Consider the following 15,745-nt stretch of genomic DNA (forward strand, 5'->3'; position numbering starts at 1 on the left):
AAAACATGAAAATGCCATTTCCAATGGGGCTACAAGAAGGTGGAAAAGGATGGGCACAAAAGCAGAGAAGACAATGTCTGTGCTAAGTCATGAAGCACTGGAAGGGTGGGTGGGGGAAACAGCAATCTGCTTCAAATAGGGAATCTGCTTCAGTAAACTGAAGAAAGTTGGGAACCACTTCCAGTGGTGGTTCTTATATTAGTGTAACTGTAGCTTCTACCATTTCATGTAATACATTTCGCTGCTCGTTGAATAATATATTGAGTAGTCCTGTGGCACCTCAGAGACTGACAAAATTATATATAGTATCATGAGTTTTTGTGGGCAAAACCCACTTCTTCACATGAGCTGGAATGGAAAAAAAGGGAACCCAGAATTTATAATAGAAAAAGAAGGGAGGGGGGGAAACTACCTGTCAGTTGTAGTGCAGGTACTAATGAGGTTGAGTGGGCTGGAAGTATCTCATATTTAGCTTTTGATGTCTATAGGGTGTTGGATATATGGAAGGCTGGTTTTATAATGAGACATCCAGTCAATGTCTTTGTTGATTTGCATATGAAGGTCAATTCCGCACTCTGTCTCTATAATTAGCTTGTGAAATTCCTTTGCAGAAGAATGGCTACTTATAAATCCATGATTGAGTGTCCAAGCAGGTTAAAATGTCCCCCTGCAGGTTTCTGTGTGTTACCGTTTCTGATATCTGACTTGTGTCCATTTATCCTTTGTCGCAGAGACTGTGCAGTTTGGCCAATATCATGGCAGAGGGGCATTGCTGGCACTTGATGACATAGATCAGATTAGAGAATGTGCAGTTGTATGAGTCCCTGATGTTGTGGCTTACCTGGTTAGGTCCTGTGATGCTGTCACTTGTATAGATATGTGGACAGAGCTGGCAATGGAGTTTATTGCAGGGGTAAGTTCGTGGGTATGATGTCTGAGGTGTGATGAGTGGCTGCTGGAAAGAATTTGCTTCGGGATAAGGGATTGTAGGAAAGGATTGTCTTGTCTTCCAAGGTTTGTGAGAGTGGGGATCGTTTTCCAGGATAGGTTGTAGGATTGCCAATGACGTGCTCAAGGGGTTTAAACTGGGGGCTGTAGGTGATGACTAGTAATGTTCTGTTATTTTCCTTTTTGGACCTGTCTTGAAGAAGCAGATTCCTTGGTACTTGTCTGGCTCTTTCAATCTATTTCTTCACTTTTCTAGGTGAATATTTAAGTTTTAAGAATGCCTGATAGTCTGGTAGGCATTTGTCTGTGGAATTAGAGCAAATCCAATCTAGTTGTATCTTGTGGCCTGCCTGTAAACAGTGGATTGTGTGATGTGTTCTGAATGGAAGCTAGAGACATGTAGGTAAGAACAGTGGTTGGTAGGTTTCTGGTATAAGGTGGTAGAAATGTGGCCATCATTTAATTGTACTGCAGTGTCAAGAAAGTGAATCTCTTGTGTTGGCTGGTCCAGTCTAAGGTTCATAGTGGGGTGAAAATTGTTGCAATCCATGTGGAGTTCTCTAAGGGTCTTTCTGTTGGTTCATATAATGAAGATGTCATCAATCTGGCATAATTAGAGGAAGGAAGCTAGAGGGTGAGAGCTCAGAAAACATTTTGTTCGAGGTCAGCCATAAAAATGCTAGCATATTGTGAGGCCATATGGATGCCCATAGTAGTGCTTCTGAGTTGAAGGTGTAAATTGTTCCCAAATTGGAAATCGTTGTGAATGAGGACAAAGTCACATAGCTCAGCCACCAGGTGTGCTATGCCATCATTGGGAATAGTGTTCCTGATAGCCAGTAGTAAGTCCATCATCATGTGGAATCTTGGTGTAGAGAACTTCTGTATCGATGGAGGTCAGGATGGTGTTTTCAGGAAGATTACTGATACTCTAGTTTCCTCAGGAAGTCAGTGGTGTCTTGAAGGTAGCTAGGAGTGCTGGTAGCATAGGATCTGAGGAGAGAGTCAACATAACTGGATAATCCTGCTGTAAGTGTGCTAATGCCTCAGATGCTGGGACATCTGTGATTTCCAGGTTTATGGATCTTGGGTAGCAGATAAAATACTCCTAGTCAGGGATTGGGGAGGGGAGGGTGTATAGATCTGGTCTTGAGTTGTAGCAGGGAGTTTTCATGAGCAGATGGTGTCATTTCTTTTAGTATTCCTCAGTGGGATCAGAGGACAGAGGCCTGTAAAATATGGTGTTAGTGAGTTGTCTGGCAGCCTCCTGTTCATGATGACAGCAGCATCCCCTTTGTCAGCCTCTTTGATTATATTAGAGTTGTTTTTGTGGCTGTAGATAGCATTGTATTCTACATGGCTCAAATTATATGCCACACGATGATGGTTGTTCATGTCAGCCTATGCACATTTGTAGAAGCAATCAATGTAGACGTCCAGACTCTTCTTATGTTGGAAATGTTCAGGACACTTCCAGGACAACTCCAGCCTCATTAGCACCAGCACTACAATTGACAGGTACATTTCCCCCCCCCCCCCCCCCTCTCTCCTTTTTCTGTTATAAATTCTGGGTTCATTTTTTTCCCCACTCCAGCTCATATGTATTTTGCCCACAAAAGCTTATGATACATATATTTTGTGTGTGTGCGCATGTGTGTATACACAACTTCCCCTCTGAGACTGAATTAAATATGCAGTTCTATTACCTATAAGCCTCCTTCCCCCATTCTTCAAGAGGGGAAACTCCTGTTGACATTGGATTAATCCTTGAAGTTCTTTTAGTATCCCCCACTGAAAAAAAGTATCCCCCACTGAAACAGGTTATACTGAAAACCACATTTTACTTCATTTTGGGAAGGGTGGAAGTATTACTGCCATTATCCAACACTTAAGAAAAATCTTTTCTGGATTTATAATATTTACTGGAAGATTTGCCCAGCATTGCCCGGGTCCTTCAGGGCAGTGGGCTGGTGATGTGGGGGTGTGCAGGAATCAGGGCTGGAGGTTGGGAGCATAGGGTGTACAGGAATCAGGGTTGGGGATTGAGGTGGGGCTCAGGGCAGGAGTCTGGGAATATGGGGGTGCAAGATTGAGAGTTAGGTGATGAGGAGGGGCTCAGGGTAGGAGTCCCATCCAGTGCAGCTTTATCCCCTCTCCCAACAGCTAGCAAGACCTTTTCTCCCTCCATATTGGAAAAATACCTACATGAGAAGCTACCAGATACTAAACAGCTCTTTAATCGAAGAGAGGCATAAGAAGAACCAGTTGCTGATATCTGAAGAAAAACTCAAATTATAAATTAGGCATACATTTTAATAGGAATGTAAAAGACTAGTTGAACAGTGGACTGACTACCTGATAAGCCTAGATCTGTATCAGAGGCAGCAAGGGGAGGAGCAGGAGCCAGTGCTGGGGAGAGCCATAAGAACGGCCATACTGGGTCAGACCAAAAGTCTATCCAGCCCAGTATCCTGTCTGCCGACAGTGGCCAATGCCAGGTGTCTCAGAGGGAGTGAACTGAATAGAAAATGATCAAGTAATCTCTCTCCTGCCATCCATCGCACCCCTCTAACAAACAGAGGCTAGGGACACCATTCCTTGCCCATCCTTGCTCATAGCTGTTAATGGACTTAACCTCCATGAATTTATCTAGTTCTCTTTTAAACCCTGTTTTAGTCCTTGTCTTCACAACCTCCTCATGCAAGTTCTGCAGGTTGACTGTGCGCTATGTGCAGAAGAACTCCTTTTATTTGTTTTAAACCTGCTTCCCATTAATTTCATTTAGTGGCCCCTAATTCTTATATTAGGGGAACAAGTAAATAACTTTTCCTTATTCGCTTTCTCCATACCTCATGATTTTATATACCTCTATCATATCCAAGCAGAAAAGATCTAGTCTCTTTAATCTCTCCTCATATGGGACCCATTCCAAACCCCTAATCATTTTAGTTGCCCTTCTCTGCACCTTTTCTAATGCCAGTAGATATTTTTTGAGATGAGGAGACCACATCTGTACGCAGTATTCAAGATGTGGGCGTACCATGGATTTATATAAGGGTAATAAGATATTCTTCGTCTTACTCTCTACTCCTTTTTTACTGATTCCTAACATCCTGTTTGCTTTAATGACTGCCACTGCACACTGCGTGGACGTCTTCAGAGAACTAGCCACGATGACTCCAAGATCTCTTTCCTGATAAGTTGTACCTAAATTAGCCCCCATCATATTGTATGTATAGTTGGGGTTATTTTTTCCAATATGCATTATTTTACATTTATCCACATTAAATTTAATTTGCCATTTTGTTGCTCAGTCAGTTAGTTTGGTGAGATCTTTTTGAAGTTCTTCACAGTCTGCTTTGGTCTTAACTATCTTGAACAGTTTAGTATGGTCTGAAAATTTTGCCACCTTACTGTTTCCCCCTTTCTCCAGATTATTTATGAATACATTGAATAGGACTGGTCCTAGGACTGACCCTTGGGGAACACCACTAGTTACCCCTTGCCATTCTGAAAATTTACCATTTATTCCTGTCCTTTGATTCCTGTCTTTTAACCAGTTCTCAATCCATGCAAGGATCTTCCCTTTTATCCCATGACAACTTAATTTACTTAAGAGCCTCTGGTGAGGGACCTTGTCAAAGGCTTTCTGGAAATCTAAGTACAGTGGAAATCTAAGTACACCCGGTAATCCGACACTGTGCTTTATCCGACCCTGCAAAGTCCCCAGGAGCTGTCCACTTCTCAGTATTGCTAAAGAGAAGATACTGGTTTTTAGTTCTAGTAGTTTCAGTATCTGTGCTCCTCTCACAAGTGATAATTGCAAGATTTAGAATTACATCAGTAAGGTACAAAATATTCCCATGAAATTCCTCTCCCTGATGGAAAGAGAGAACTGAGTCTCAAAGAGCAACTTCTATAAACTAGAAACATATACTTATTTGTAATTACATTGTATTGTCATTGTGGGGAAACCTTGTAAACGAATGAAAATTAAGATTCTTATCTTGACAGATTTTCTAGTCTGTGGGAAAATGCTGTTTAGTTTGAAAATTTCTATTGGTAGCTTAGTTTTTCTTCCTTGGTTTTTTGGAAGAAATTGAATACATAATATAAAATACTTCATTTTCATTTTTTTTAGGGAACAAAAATAAAGGCTAAAATATAATAAACTAGAAAAAATTGTGAACACGAGCAAAATCTAAAACCACAATAGAAATGAGAAATGAAGAATCTCCAAAATCTATTTTCACCTAATTTTTCACGTTTGTAAACAAAGACAGGCATAAAACTAATACTAAGAATTTTAGGAGATACCAAGATGGTGGCCTCAATTACCTCTTGTCATACTGGTCAGAAGTGTGTTGAAATATTAAAAAAAACAAACTCTGTTTTTCAACAAAATACAAATGCTCTTTTTATGTCACCTCTAAACAGATACTTGTAACATTCTTATGGTGCTGATATCTTTGCTTCTAAGAACTATTGCTTACAGCAGCATATTCAAACATTTTGCGCTAAAAAATATTTAGACTTCTTCTTAGAATCATAGAGCTGGAAGAGACCTCAGGAGGTCATCAAGTCCAGCCCCCTACCCAAGGCAGGACCAATCCCAACTAAATCAACCCAGCCAGGGCTTTGTCTAGCCGAGACTTAAACACCTCTAGGGATGGAAACTTCACTACTTCTCTAGGTAACCCATTCCAGTGCTTCACCACCCTCCTAGTGAAATAGTTTTTCCTAATATCCAACCTAGACCTCTCCCACTGTAACTGGAGACCATTGCTCCTTGTTCTACCATCTGTCACTACTGAGAACAGCCTCTCTCCATCCTCTTTAGAATCTCTTTTCAGGAAGTTGAAGGCTGCTATCAAATCCCCCCTCACCCTTCGCTTCTGCAGGCTAAACAGACCCAAATCCTTCAGTTTCTCCTTATAGGTCATGTGCTCCAGTCCCCTAAGCATTTTGGACCCCCTCCAATGCGTCCACATCCTTTCTATAGTGGGGGGGCCCAGAACTGGACACACTACTCCAGCGGTGGCCTCACCAGAGCTGAATAAAGGGGCCTTCTTGGCTACAAGGGCACACTGTTAATTAATATCCAGCTTCTCATCCACTGTAATCCCCAGGTCTTTTTCTGCAGAACTGCTACTTAGCCAGTCGGTCCCCAGCCCATAACAATGCTAGGTCACTCTGGACCCTAACCTTGCCCTCCAGCGTATCTACCTCTCCCCCTAGCTTAGTGTCATGTGCAGACTTGCTGAGGGTGCAATCCATCCCCTCATCCAGGTAATTTATAAAGATGTTGAACAAAACTGGTCCTAGAACCGATCCTTGGAGCACACTGCTAGAAACTGACCACCAACCTGACATCGAGCTGTTGATCACTACTGGTTGGGCCCAACATTCTAGCCATCTTACAGTCAAGTTATCCAGTCCATACTCCCTGAACTTGCTGGCAAGAATATTGTGGGAGACCGTATCAAAAGCTATAGGTATATCACATCCACTGATTTTCACATATCCACAGAGCCAGTTACATCGTCATAGAAGCTAATCAGATTGGTCAGGCATGACTTGCCCTTTGTGAATCCATGTTGACTGTTCCTGATCACTTTCCCCTCTTCCAAGTGCTTCAGAAAGGATTCCTTGAGGATCCCTTCCATGATTTTTCCGGTAACTGAGGTAAGGCTGACAGGTCTGTAGTTCCCTGGATTGTCCTTCTTCCCCTTTTTAAAGATGGGTACTACATTTGCCTTTTTCCAATCAGCTAGGATCTCTCCTGATTTCCACGAGTTTTCAAAGATAATGGCCAAAGGCTCTGCAATGACACTTGCCAACTCCCTCAGTGCCCTCGGATGCATCCGGGTCCATGGATTTGTGTATGTTTAGGCTTTTCTAAATAGTTCCTAACTTGTTCTTTCCCCAGCAAGGGCTGTCCACCTCCTTTCCATACTGTGTTGCCTAGTGCATTAGTCTGGGAGCTGACCTTGGCTCTGAAGACAGAGGCAAAGAAAGCATTGAGTACTTCAGGTTTTCCCACATCGTCTGTCACTAGGTTACCTCCCTCATCCAGTAAGGGCCCAACACCTTCTCTGATCACCTTCTTGTTGCTAACATGCCTGTAGAAACCTTTCTTGTTACCCTTCACATCTGTTGCTAGCTCTTGTTATGCCAAACTTAAAATGAGGAAAAAATAGAGAAAATGCCCTTTAAAAATTGTGAAGGTGCTGTTGTGGAAAGTCTGCAAAATCAGGATATCAGAGTTTCTGTAAATCCCATGAGTGCACACCACTTTTTTAAATTGTTTTCCATTAAAAAATCAAAAATCTAATTAGAACTAAAACGTCTTATTCGAACTCAAAGTGTTTAATTTTTGTTAGCTCAGTGCAATTTGGCAGAGAATTCTTGGTGACTCCATCATTCCTCTTTGTGGAATATTTTCAAAACATGTAGAGATAAAATTTGTTTTCTCTTGTATTTGGTACATAGCAGCATCTAAGCATTTTAAATAGTATTTGATTTGTAAACTTTTTGTACTCAGTTGAAAATAAAGGATGTTATAATTCTGGGTACGTCTAGACTGCAAGCTTCTTTAGAAAGAGAGCATCCCCACCTCAAAACTGGATCAAAAAAGCAATCTGCTTTTTCAAAAGAGTGCTCTCTCAAAAGCCCTGATTGCTATTCACAGAATGGCCACCAGGGTACCTGTGCTTTTTTTGGCTGCCTCTTCTTTCGTAAAATGTCCCCGTTCTGCGTCCACACACACCTTTTTTTGAAAGCACTCTTCCTTGCTCTTCCTCGTAATTTGAGGTTTACCAGTGTTGGAAAACCCCCTGTGTTCTTTCGATTTATTTCAAAAGAACTCAATTGCAGTATGGACAGAGGTGAAATTTCTTCGAAAAGGCAGGTTTTTTCGAAAAAACAATGTAGTCTAGACATACCCTGACTGTGTAACATTTCTGGTGATAGAGGAAAGGTAGATTTAATCTGATGGTGTATCTGTTTCTCCTTTCCATTGAAAATATCAATGTCCATAGGTGTTGCAGAATGTTGCCTTTGTAAAGATGCAGTACTCGGTGTAATCATAGTAGTATGCATTACGAAACAGTGGATTTAGAAGTTCCTTGAGCAAGTTTAAATTCCACTATCAGAGAAAGGGCCATGCTACACTGAACAGGCATAGTCTCAGTTTTAAGAAAAAGGAGACAAGACAGGATCCAAACTCTGAAATCCAGGTCTAACACTTGGAAATTCAAGGTTTTGTTTGGTTTGAATCCATTTCTGTTTGTTTGGGAATATACGATGATGGTAGTTCATATTTCCAGACACCAGATAGTGTTACCTTTCTACATAAGGTGTCATTTTCAGTTAATGAACACTGAGGTTGGTTCCTAATCCCATTTTAACATCCATGAGCCAGATTCTTCATTGACCATTTTGACTGCATGTAAGTGTTTCAGAATTTAACTCCTTGGTAACTTATTGATGTACATCATTTTTCCTCATTTCACTGTTAATTAAAACCTCTTAGGGTCAATACTTACGTTTTTACATCCAAGCATTTTCAGTCTGATTAGGCAAAAACTTCAGTAGGGTGATACTCAGTATTGAATGCCTCCTAAATATGTAATATATATTTTGTGCATCTATTAACTGTTAGTAATGGCTCAAGGGAAGGAGTTTATGTCAATTTCAATGTTTTGTGTTGGGTTAGGTGACCAGTAACAATGTAGAGATCAAATAACCATGTTAATTGCATAATTAAGAGTGGGTAGGCCTCCACAGATTAGTTTCTGTGTGCTAGAAGCATAAACTGGCATATAAAAGACTGGTATCAAATGGCTACGAGTTTCCTATTGCTAGCATTTAACAAGAGAAACCTTGGTACAGTTTTGTTGCATGTCTACACTATAGTAGATTACTCCTGTGATACTGCAGATCAGTGGATAATCTTGCATTTTTAAAAACCTTGTGCATTACTAAGATATTATATAGCACAATAAATCATAAGTTAATGCTATTGAAACATATTGATATTAACATGCTGCAATAATTGTTCAACTGCAAACGGATTTGATTATCTAGTTCACCTCAAAACTTCAACATATCTAAAGTTCCCTTTTAAAAAAAAATAAACAAAAGCTTTTTCAGTTATTTAAATGCTTGATAGTGAAAGAGTAAATATGTTGTTAGATTTTTTTCCCCCCATATCACTTGTTTACTGATCTTTATTTCTTTATTTAGATCCTCATATTAAAGTTTCTGGAAAAAAAGAAAATGTTAAAGAAGCTAAAGAGAAGATCATGTCCGTCTTAGACACAAAAGTAAGAAAATTAGTTTAAAAATGGAGACCTAAGCCTAAATCCTGTGTGCAGGCCCATTTTTCTATGCCATAGTGATGCTAAATTCTGGAGGACTTACAATAAATTTAAAAGGCAGAAGTTTTGATTAAAATTTTACATTAAAATTATATGGTTAGTATAACGTCCTTTGTGGAGTGGGGGTGTAGATACTGAATGCAGTACACTTCCATTTGAACCTGTTTTTTAGCTCTGCGCCATTCACATTTGGGGAAGGGTGAGATTGTCCTTATTCTGTTAGCTAAAAACTTAAACTGAGTTTTATCTTTAAAAAATTCAGTCAAACTCCACTTCAAGTAGTGGATTGTGTGGCCAATTATGTCGTAAGGGAGTGTGGAAAGCATGGCGTATTTTCCTAATTTTTAGATTTCAGCAATAAGTCATTGAGCATGAGGAATTTGAGTATAAAGGGGTTTGCTAAATAAATGGGTGGGGCTATGTTATATTCACAGATTTAAGTGTTTCACAATATTAGAAATTGGCAGATCATTCTGTCTGCATTCAGATATTATGGTGATCTAAACATTATATATGTAAATGTTTAGCTAGGTGTAGGACAAATGCTAATATAACAGAAAAACAGACCAAGAACTCAAAGCTTATTTGGAAAGTGGAGTTGATATTCAAAATGCAAGGTAGTGTTCAAAAGAAAAGTCTAAGGCAATCTCACTGAGTACAAAAGGAAGAGTCAATTTATTATTCAGGCTCAAAATGCACATATTCAGCAAGATAGTTTTGCCATCTTTACCTAAATACACTTTTTCTCCCTTATTTTCAATGCTGCTGCTAGCATTTCAAAGCTAGTAGTAAGACATATGCTATTAAGTATTGACTTCAAACTGATTGAGATCTCTCCAGTTTGTAGGGTAATTTTTAATTTTATGGAGGTAATCTCCTCTGCAAATCTTTTCAAAGATAATCTTCTCTTCTGTACGGAAATGTGCTTTAGGGCTGAAAATTCCATGATGGTCCAAGAGATAGCTAGATCAACTGGTACTCAGGGACTTTTAATTATGAAGGCCCAGGTCTTGCCACAGATACACTGGAGAGAACTGTGTACTCTGTTTAAAATTACAAGTCCAATTATCTCTGGCAATTTTAAAGTCCAAGCAGGCTTATAAAAGATAAATATAAATGCTGGATGATCATCATGTTAAATGTATAACTCGATGCCGGGGGGTTATCAGGAAGGCGAAAGCACAATTGGAATTGCGACTGGCTAAGGATGTGAAGGATAACAAGAACAGTTTCTACCGTCATGTTAACAAGAAGAAGGTGATCAGAGAGGATGTGGGGCCCCTACTGGATGAAGAAGGTAACCTAGTGACAGATGATGTGGGGAAAGCTGAAGTACTCAATGCTTTCTTTGCCTCTGTATTCACGGACAAGGTGGGCTCCCAGACTAATACGCTAAGTGATGCAGGATGGGATGAAGATGGACTGCCCTTGGTGGGTAAAGAACAGGTTAGGAACTATTTAGAACAGCTAAACATACACAAATCCATGGGTCCCGGACTTAATGCATCCGAGGGTACTGAGGGAGTTGGCAAATGTCATTGAGGACCCTTTGGACATTATCTTTGAAAAGTCGTGGAGATCGGGAGAAATCCCGGATGATTGGAAAAAGGCAAATGTAGTGCCCACCTTCAAAAAAGGGAAGAAGGACGATCCAGGGAACCATAGGCCGGTCAGTCTTATCTCGGTTCCTGGAAAAATCATGGAAGGGATCCTTAAGGAATCCATTTTGAGGCACTTGGATGAGAGGAAAGTGATTAGGAATAGTCAGCATGGATTCACAAAGGGAAAGTCGTGCCTGACCAATCTGATTAGCTTCTATGATGAGGTAACTGGCTCTGTGGATGTGGGAAAGTCAGTGGATGTAATGTATCTTGACTTTAGCAAGGCTTTTGATACAGTCTCCCACAGTATTCTTGCCAGCAAGTTAAGAGAATGTGGATTGGATAAATTGACAGTAAGATGGATAAAAAGATGGCTAGAAGGCCGGGCCCAGCGGGTAGTGATCAACAGCTCGATGTCAGGATGGAGGTCGGTTTCTAGCGGAGTGCCCCAAGGTTTGGTTCTAGGACCGGTTTTGTTCAATATCTTTATTAATGACCTGGATGAGGAGATGGATTGCACCCTCAGCAAGTTTGTGGATGACACTAAGCTAAGGGGAGAGGTAGATACGCTTGAGGGCAGAGTGACTTAGACAAATTGGAGGATTGGGCCACAAGAAATCTGATGAGGTTCAACAAGGACACGTGCAGAGTCCTGCACTTGGGATGGAAGAATGCCAAGCATAGTTAACTGGTCGGTCCCCAGCTTGTAAGTAGTAGTTCTGCAGAAAAGGACCTGGGGGTTATGGTGGATGAGAAACTGGATATGAGTCAACAGTGTGCCCTTGTAGCCAAGAAGGCTAATGGCATATTAGGTTGCATTAAGAGGAGCATTGCCAGCAGATCCAGAGATGTCATTATTCCCCTTTGTTCAGCTTTGGTGAGGCCACATCTGGAGTATTGTGTCCAGTTCTGCCCCCTCCTCCCTACAAAAAGGATGTGGACACATTGGAGAGGGTCCAGTGGAGGGCAACCAAAATGATTAGGGGGCTGGAGCATATGACTTATGAGGAGAGGCTGAGGAAGTTGGGTCTGTTTAGTCTGCAGAAGCGAAGAGTGAGGGGGGATTTGATAGCAGCCTTCAGTGAGGTTCCAGAGAGGATTGAGAGAGGCTGTTCTCAGTAGTGACAGATGGCAGAACAAGGAACAATGGTCTCAAGTTGTGGTGGGAGAGATCCAGGTTGAATATTAGAAAAAACTATTTTACCAGGAGGGTAATGAAGCACTGGAATGGGTTACCTAGGGAAGCAGTGGAGTCTCCATCCCTAGAGTTGTTTAAGTCTCGGCTTGACAAAGCCCTGGCTGGGTTGATTTAGTTGGGATTGGTGCTGCCTAGAGCAGGGGGCTGGACTTGATGACCTTCTGAGGTCTCTTCCAGCTCTATGATTCTATAATCATCAAGCTGGAAACTTTCCTTATGTTGGACCCATAAGAAATGGCACTCATTTTGAGTTGTAGTGACTATTCAGTGGGCTACCTTCTTACGCCTCAACACCAATGCAAATACGAGAATATATTTTGAAGTCACAAGTGTTCAAACAATGAGCTGATCTCGATGCATTTTTAGTTTTGTCTGTCATAACTATCAGATTTCTCAGCTCAGAAACTCCAGTTTTAGTGTACTTTGTTGATCTCATCAGTTCCTGGTGCCTTGATAAGTTTTGGGGGAGGCCTTGTATTGAAATTATGGGCTCCAGTGTTTAATTGCGTATGATGATGGTGGAGACGAACATGCAAGGAACCATATAGCAACGTAAGGAGAAAGGTTAGGGTATGGTGGGAAAAGGAGAGAGACTGCTTGCTGATCTAGAGATCAAACCTCAAATACATTAACTGAAATTTACATACTCACCACACATTCATTCTTCCATATAGCAGGGAAGCAGCAGGTGGGGACCTACTTGGGAGACAAGGAGTTCCTCATATTGCCTGGAGAGCAGGAAAAGGAATATAAATTGGAGGCAGGGAGACTTGTGTGTATGGTTGTACGTAAGTTACAATTTGTCAGATCTGTAAGAAATAGCTGTTCTAATATTTTGAGTAAAAGAGAAATTGGGAAATACCCCTTTTGAGAATTGGCCAATCGGCCTGTCGAGCTGTTTCATGTAGGTAGTTTGTTAGCACATTGCATCTTTCTATAGCGCAGTGTACTGCATGTTTGTGGCAAAGGGTCAATTTTAGTTTGTTGAACATTAGGGACACTTTAACCTGCTATGAAATGAGTGTTGTACTGTTAGGGATTCTCCTTACCTTGAGTTTAGCTTCCTTTTTCCTGCTCCCCAAGCCAAATGGATAATCCTGATGCCCCAATATACGTTTTACAGTGGTCTAGCTACACAGAAAGTCCCAGAAAACAATTGTTTTTTAAATTATTTTTTTAAACCGTGAGTTTATTATTTTGTTATATTCTATTTTTTAAATGTTGGTTTTAATAGTCTGAACCACAAGTACTGAAGCTAGATCCTGTATGAGGCCATACATTTCTGAAATCTCCCTCGCCACATCAGATTTGCACACTTCTTAATATGAGCCTCTCCTGTGCAGTGGCTGTCATTACTGCCTAGCTGTATGGTGACCTAGTGATCACCAAACTGAGGTCATTCTATATAATTAAACCATTCCTTATAGTTAACAAGGCCAAATTGTTTTCATCAAACTACTTTGTGCAGATTTGTATTTAAAATGGCAGAGTTGTAGATCCAACCCCCCAAAAACCCACCCCCTCACATTATTGAGAATCCTGAAATATGAAAGTTATGGTCATAAGAGAATTAAAATAGTTTTTCTAGCTCTTTATTTGAAAGTTTGAAAACTCAACTGCATCTTATTTTGAGTAAACTAAAACGCCTCGGTACTTCTGTTGATATTTCTTAACCTAGTGCAACTCTCATTGACCATTCTTTAAAAAGTGTTTCGTGAACCTGATGGCATAGGAATCAAATGTATTTAATTCCACGCTGATTTCCTTATCAGAAAGAAATTATTCATGGTTTAGCAATTAAACAAATCTTAATTGACAACATTGACAACTGTCTTAATTGAGGATAAGCCGTTTTTAAAATATTCTGATGACCTCTTTATATGTATAGTTATATAAATATAATTTAATACAAAATACTGATGCTAATCTCTTCCATTCTGAAGACTCCAATAATAAATAGATGTTTTGACCCTTAGAGTAATCGAGTCACCCTGAAGATGGATGTTTCACATACAGAACATTCTCATGTGATTGGCAAAGGTGGCAATAACATTAAAAAAGTGATGGAAGAAACAGGTTGTCACATCCATTTTCCAGACTCAAATAGGAATAACCAAGCTGAAAAGAGTAACCAAGTAAGTATTTCTTATTGTATGTATATTTTCAAGTATATATGCCTAGAGAATTGTTATGGTGGGGCTCTGTCTGCTGGAGCTGTACCTTCAGACCAGAAGTCAGCAACCTTTTCAAAACAGAGCCAAACTACATAAAAATTCAGAACAAGTGGTCAAAAAAATCTGTACGAGAATGACCATTTGCATGACTGAAAATATACAACTTAATATTTTTGATAATCGACATAATGATTACTAATAGCACAAATAAAACATTTTACTCACAGACTTTATTTAAAGATACTTGTACTGCTGCATCCGTTTGCACATTTCTTTGAAGTTTACATTATAACTGGTCAAATCCAGCTTTATGTGCACATTCAGGCTGCAGGAAGGGTGGGGAGAAGGCATGTAGCTGATAAAATTAACCAATAAGCCCAGGCTAATTATATAGTTGACTACACAGTGATATCCCTAGTCATTATAGTATACTAATAATTTGTTCGGGCATTTTTTAAGACATGTAAATAACTACAATAGAAACTATGGTTCCATATCAACCTTAAGATCTACAGAATAGTAATTGCAAAATTAGTTCTGAATGGCTATTACGGTTTCTTCAGTTGCTTATTTGAAATTTTCAGAATGTTGTAGATTTGTGGCATAAAAATCAATATATAAAAATAGCCCTTTACTGGAGGGATTCAGTTTTCAACTACTGTTTTAGAAAATACCTCAGATGCCAACCGAAATATAATACATATACAAATAACAAATACTTGGAGACTTTTTCAGTTACTTTATATGAAAACTTAATACTGTGCTGTCTGTGTCCTGACTTTTCCAGGTATCTATTGCAGGCCAGCCAGCTGGAGTGGAATCTGCCAGAATTAGAATACGGGTAACTGTATTTCACTAGCTCCCATGCATCTCAAAGACATTGGAGGTAGAAGAAGTCAGGGGATAAGGGTGGAAAATTATCGTTCAGTTCCAAGTATTAACCAGCTCTGTGTTGTGATCTCTATGCATATTGTAAATCCCAAAATTGCAAGAAAATAATATCAGCTATATTCACAATGAATATTAATTTGTTTTCATTATTTTAATTATCTGATTTTAAACAATAATGCAAAATATGCATAAAGGACTCATGAGTTCTGTATGTGTATGTTTTGAGAATGTTGGCATCCATCTGGATGAAATACAAAACACTGAAGTGACCTATGTTTAGTCACCTTATGCATCTAAACCAATTTAAAGCCTGAATTTAGTGTCATCTATATTAACTAGATTTAATCTTGCAGTCCTTATACTAAAAATGATTTAGTTGGGGTTGGTCCTACCTTGTGCAGGGAGTTGGACTAGATTATCTCTGAGGTCTCTTTGAACCCTAATACTTTATGATTCTATCATTAAGAACAATGTGGTAAATTCGCCCTCTGCTGACTACTTTAAAATTCAAGCTAATTGATTGAATTTTAATTGCTATATACAGTAAGTGTA

General features: G+C 39.7%; 1 protein-coding gene across 2 annotated transcripts in view; it reads left to right on the plus strand.

The window, feature by feature from the left end:
• Positions 1–15,745, plus strand: part of BICC1 (BicC family RNA binding protein 1) — a 242,065-nt gene that overhangs the window by 181,639 nt on the left and 44,681 nt on the right. For both annotated transcript variants that reach the window (XM_075934848.2, XM_075934849.2), the window contains 3 exons: positions 9,196–9,275; positions 14,105–14,263; positions 15,090–15,143. In XM_075934848.2, the coding sequence (XP_075790963.1) occupies positions 9,196–9,275; positions 14,105–14,263; positions 15,090–15,143 (293 nt within the window). The remainder of the gene's footprint in view (positions 1–9,195; positions 9,276–14,104; positions 14,264–15,089; positions 15,144–15,745) is intronic.

Source organism: Pelodiscus sinensis, chromosome 8 (genome assembly GCF_052426305.1).
Source record: "Pelodiscus sinensis isolate ZL-2025 chromosome 8, ASM5242630v1, whole genome shotgun sequence".
In the NCBI taxonomy this organism is placed as follows: domain Eukaryota; kingdom Metazoa; phylum Chordata; order Testudines; family Trionychidae; genus Pelodiscus; species Pelodiscus sinensis.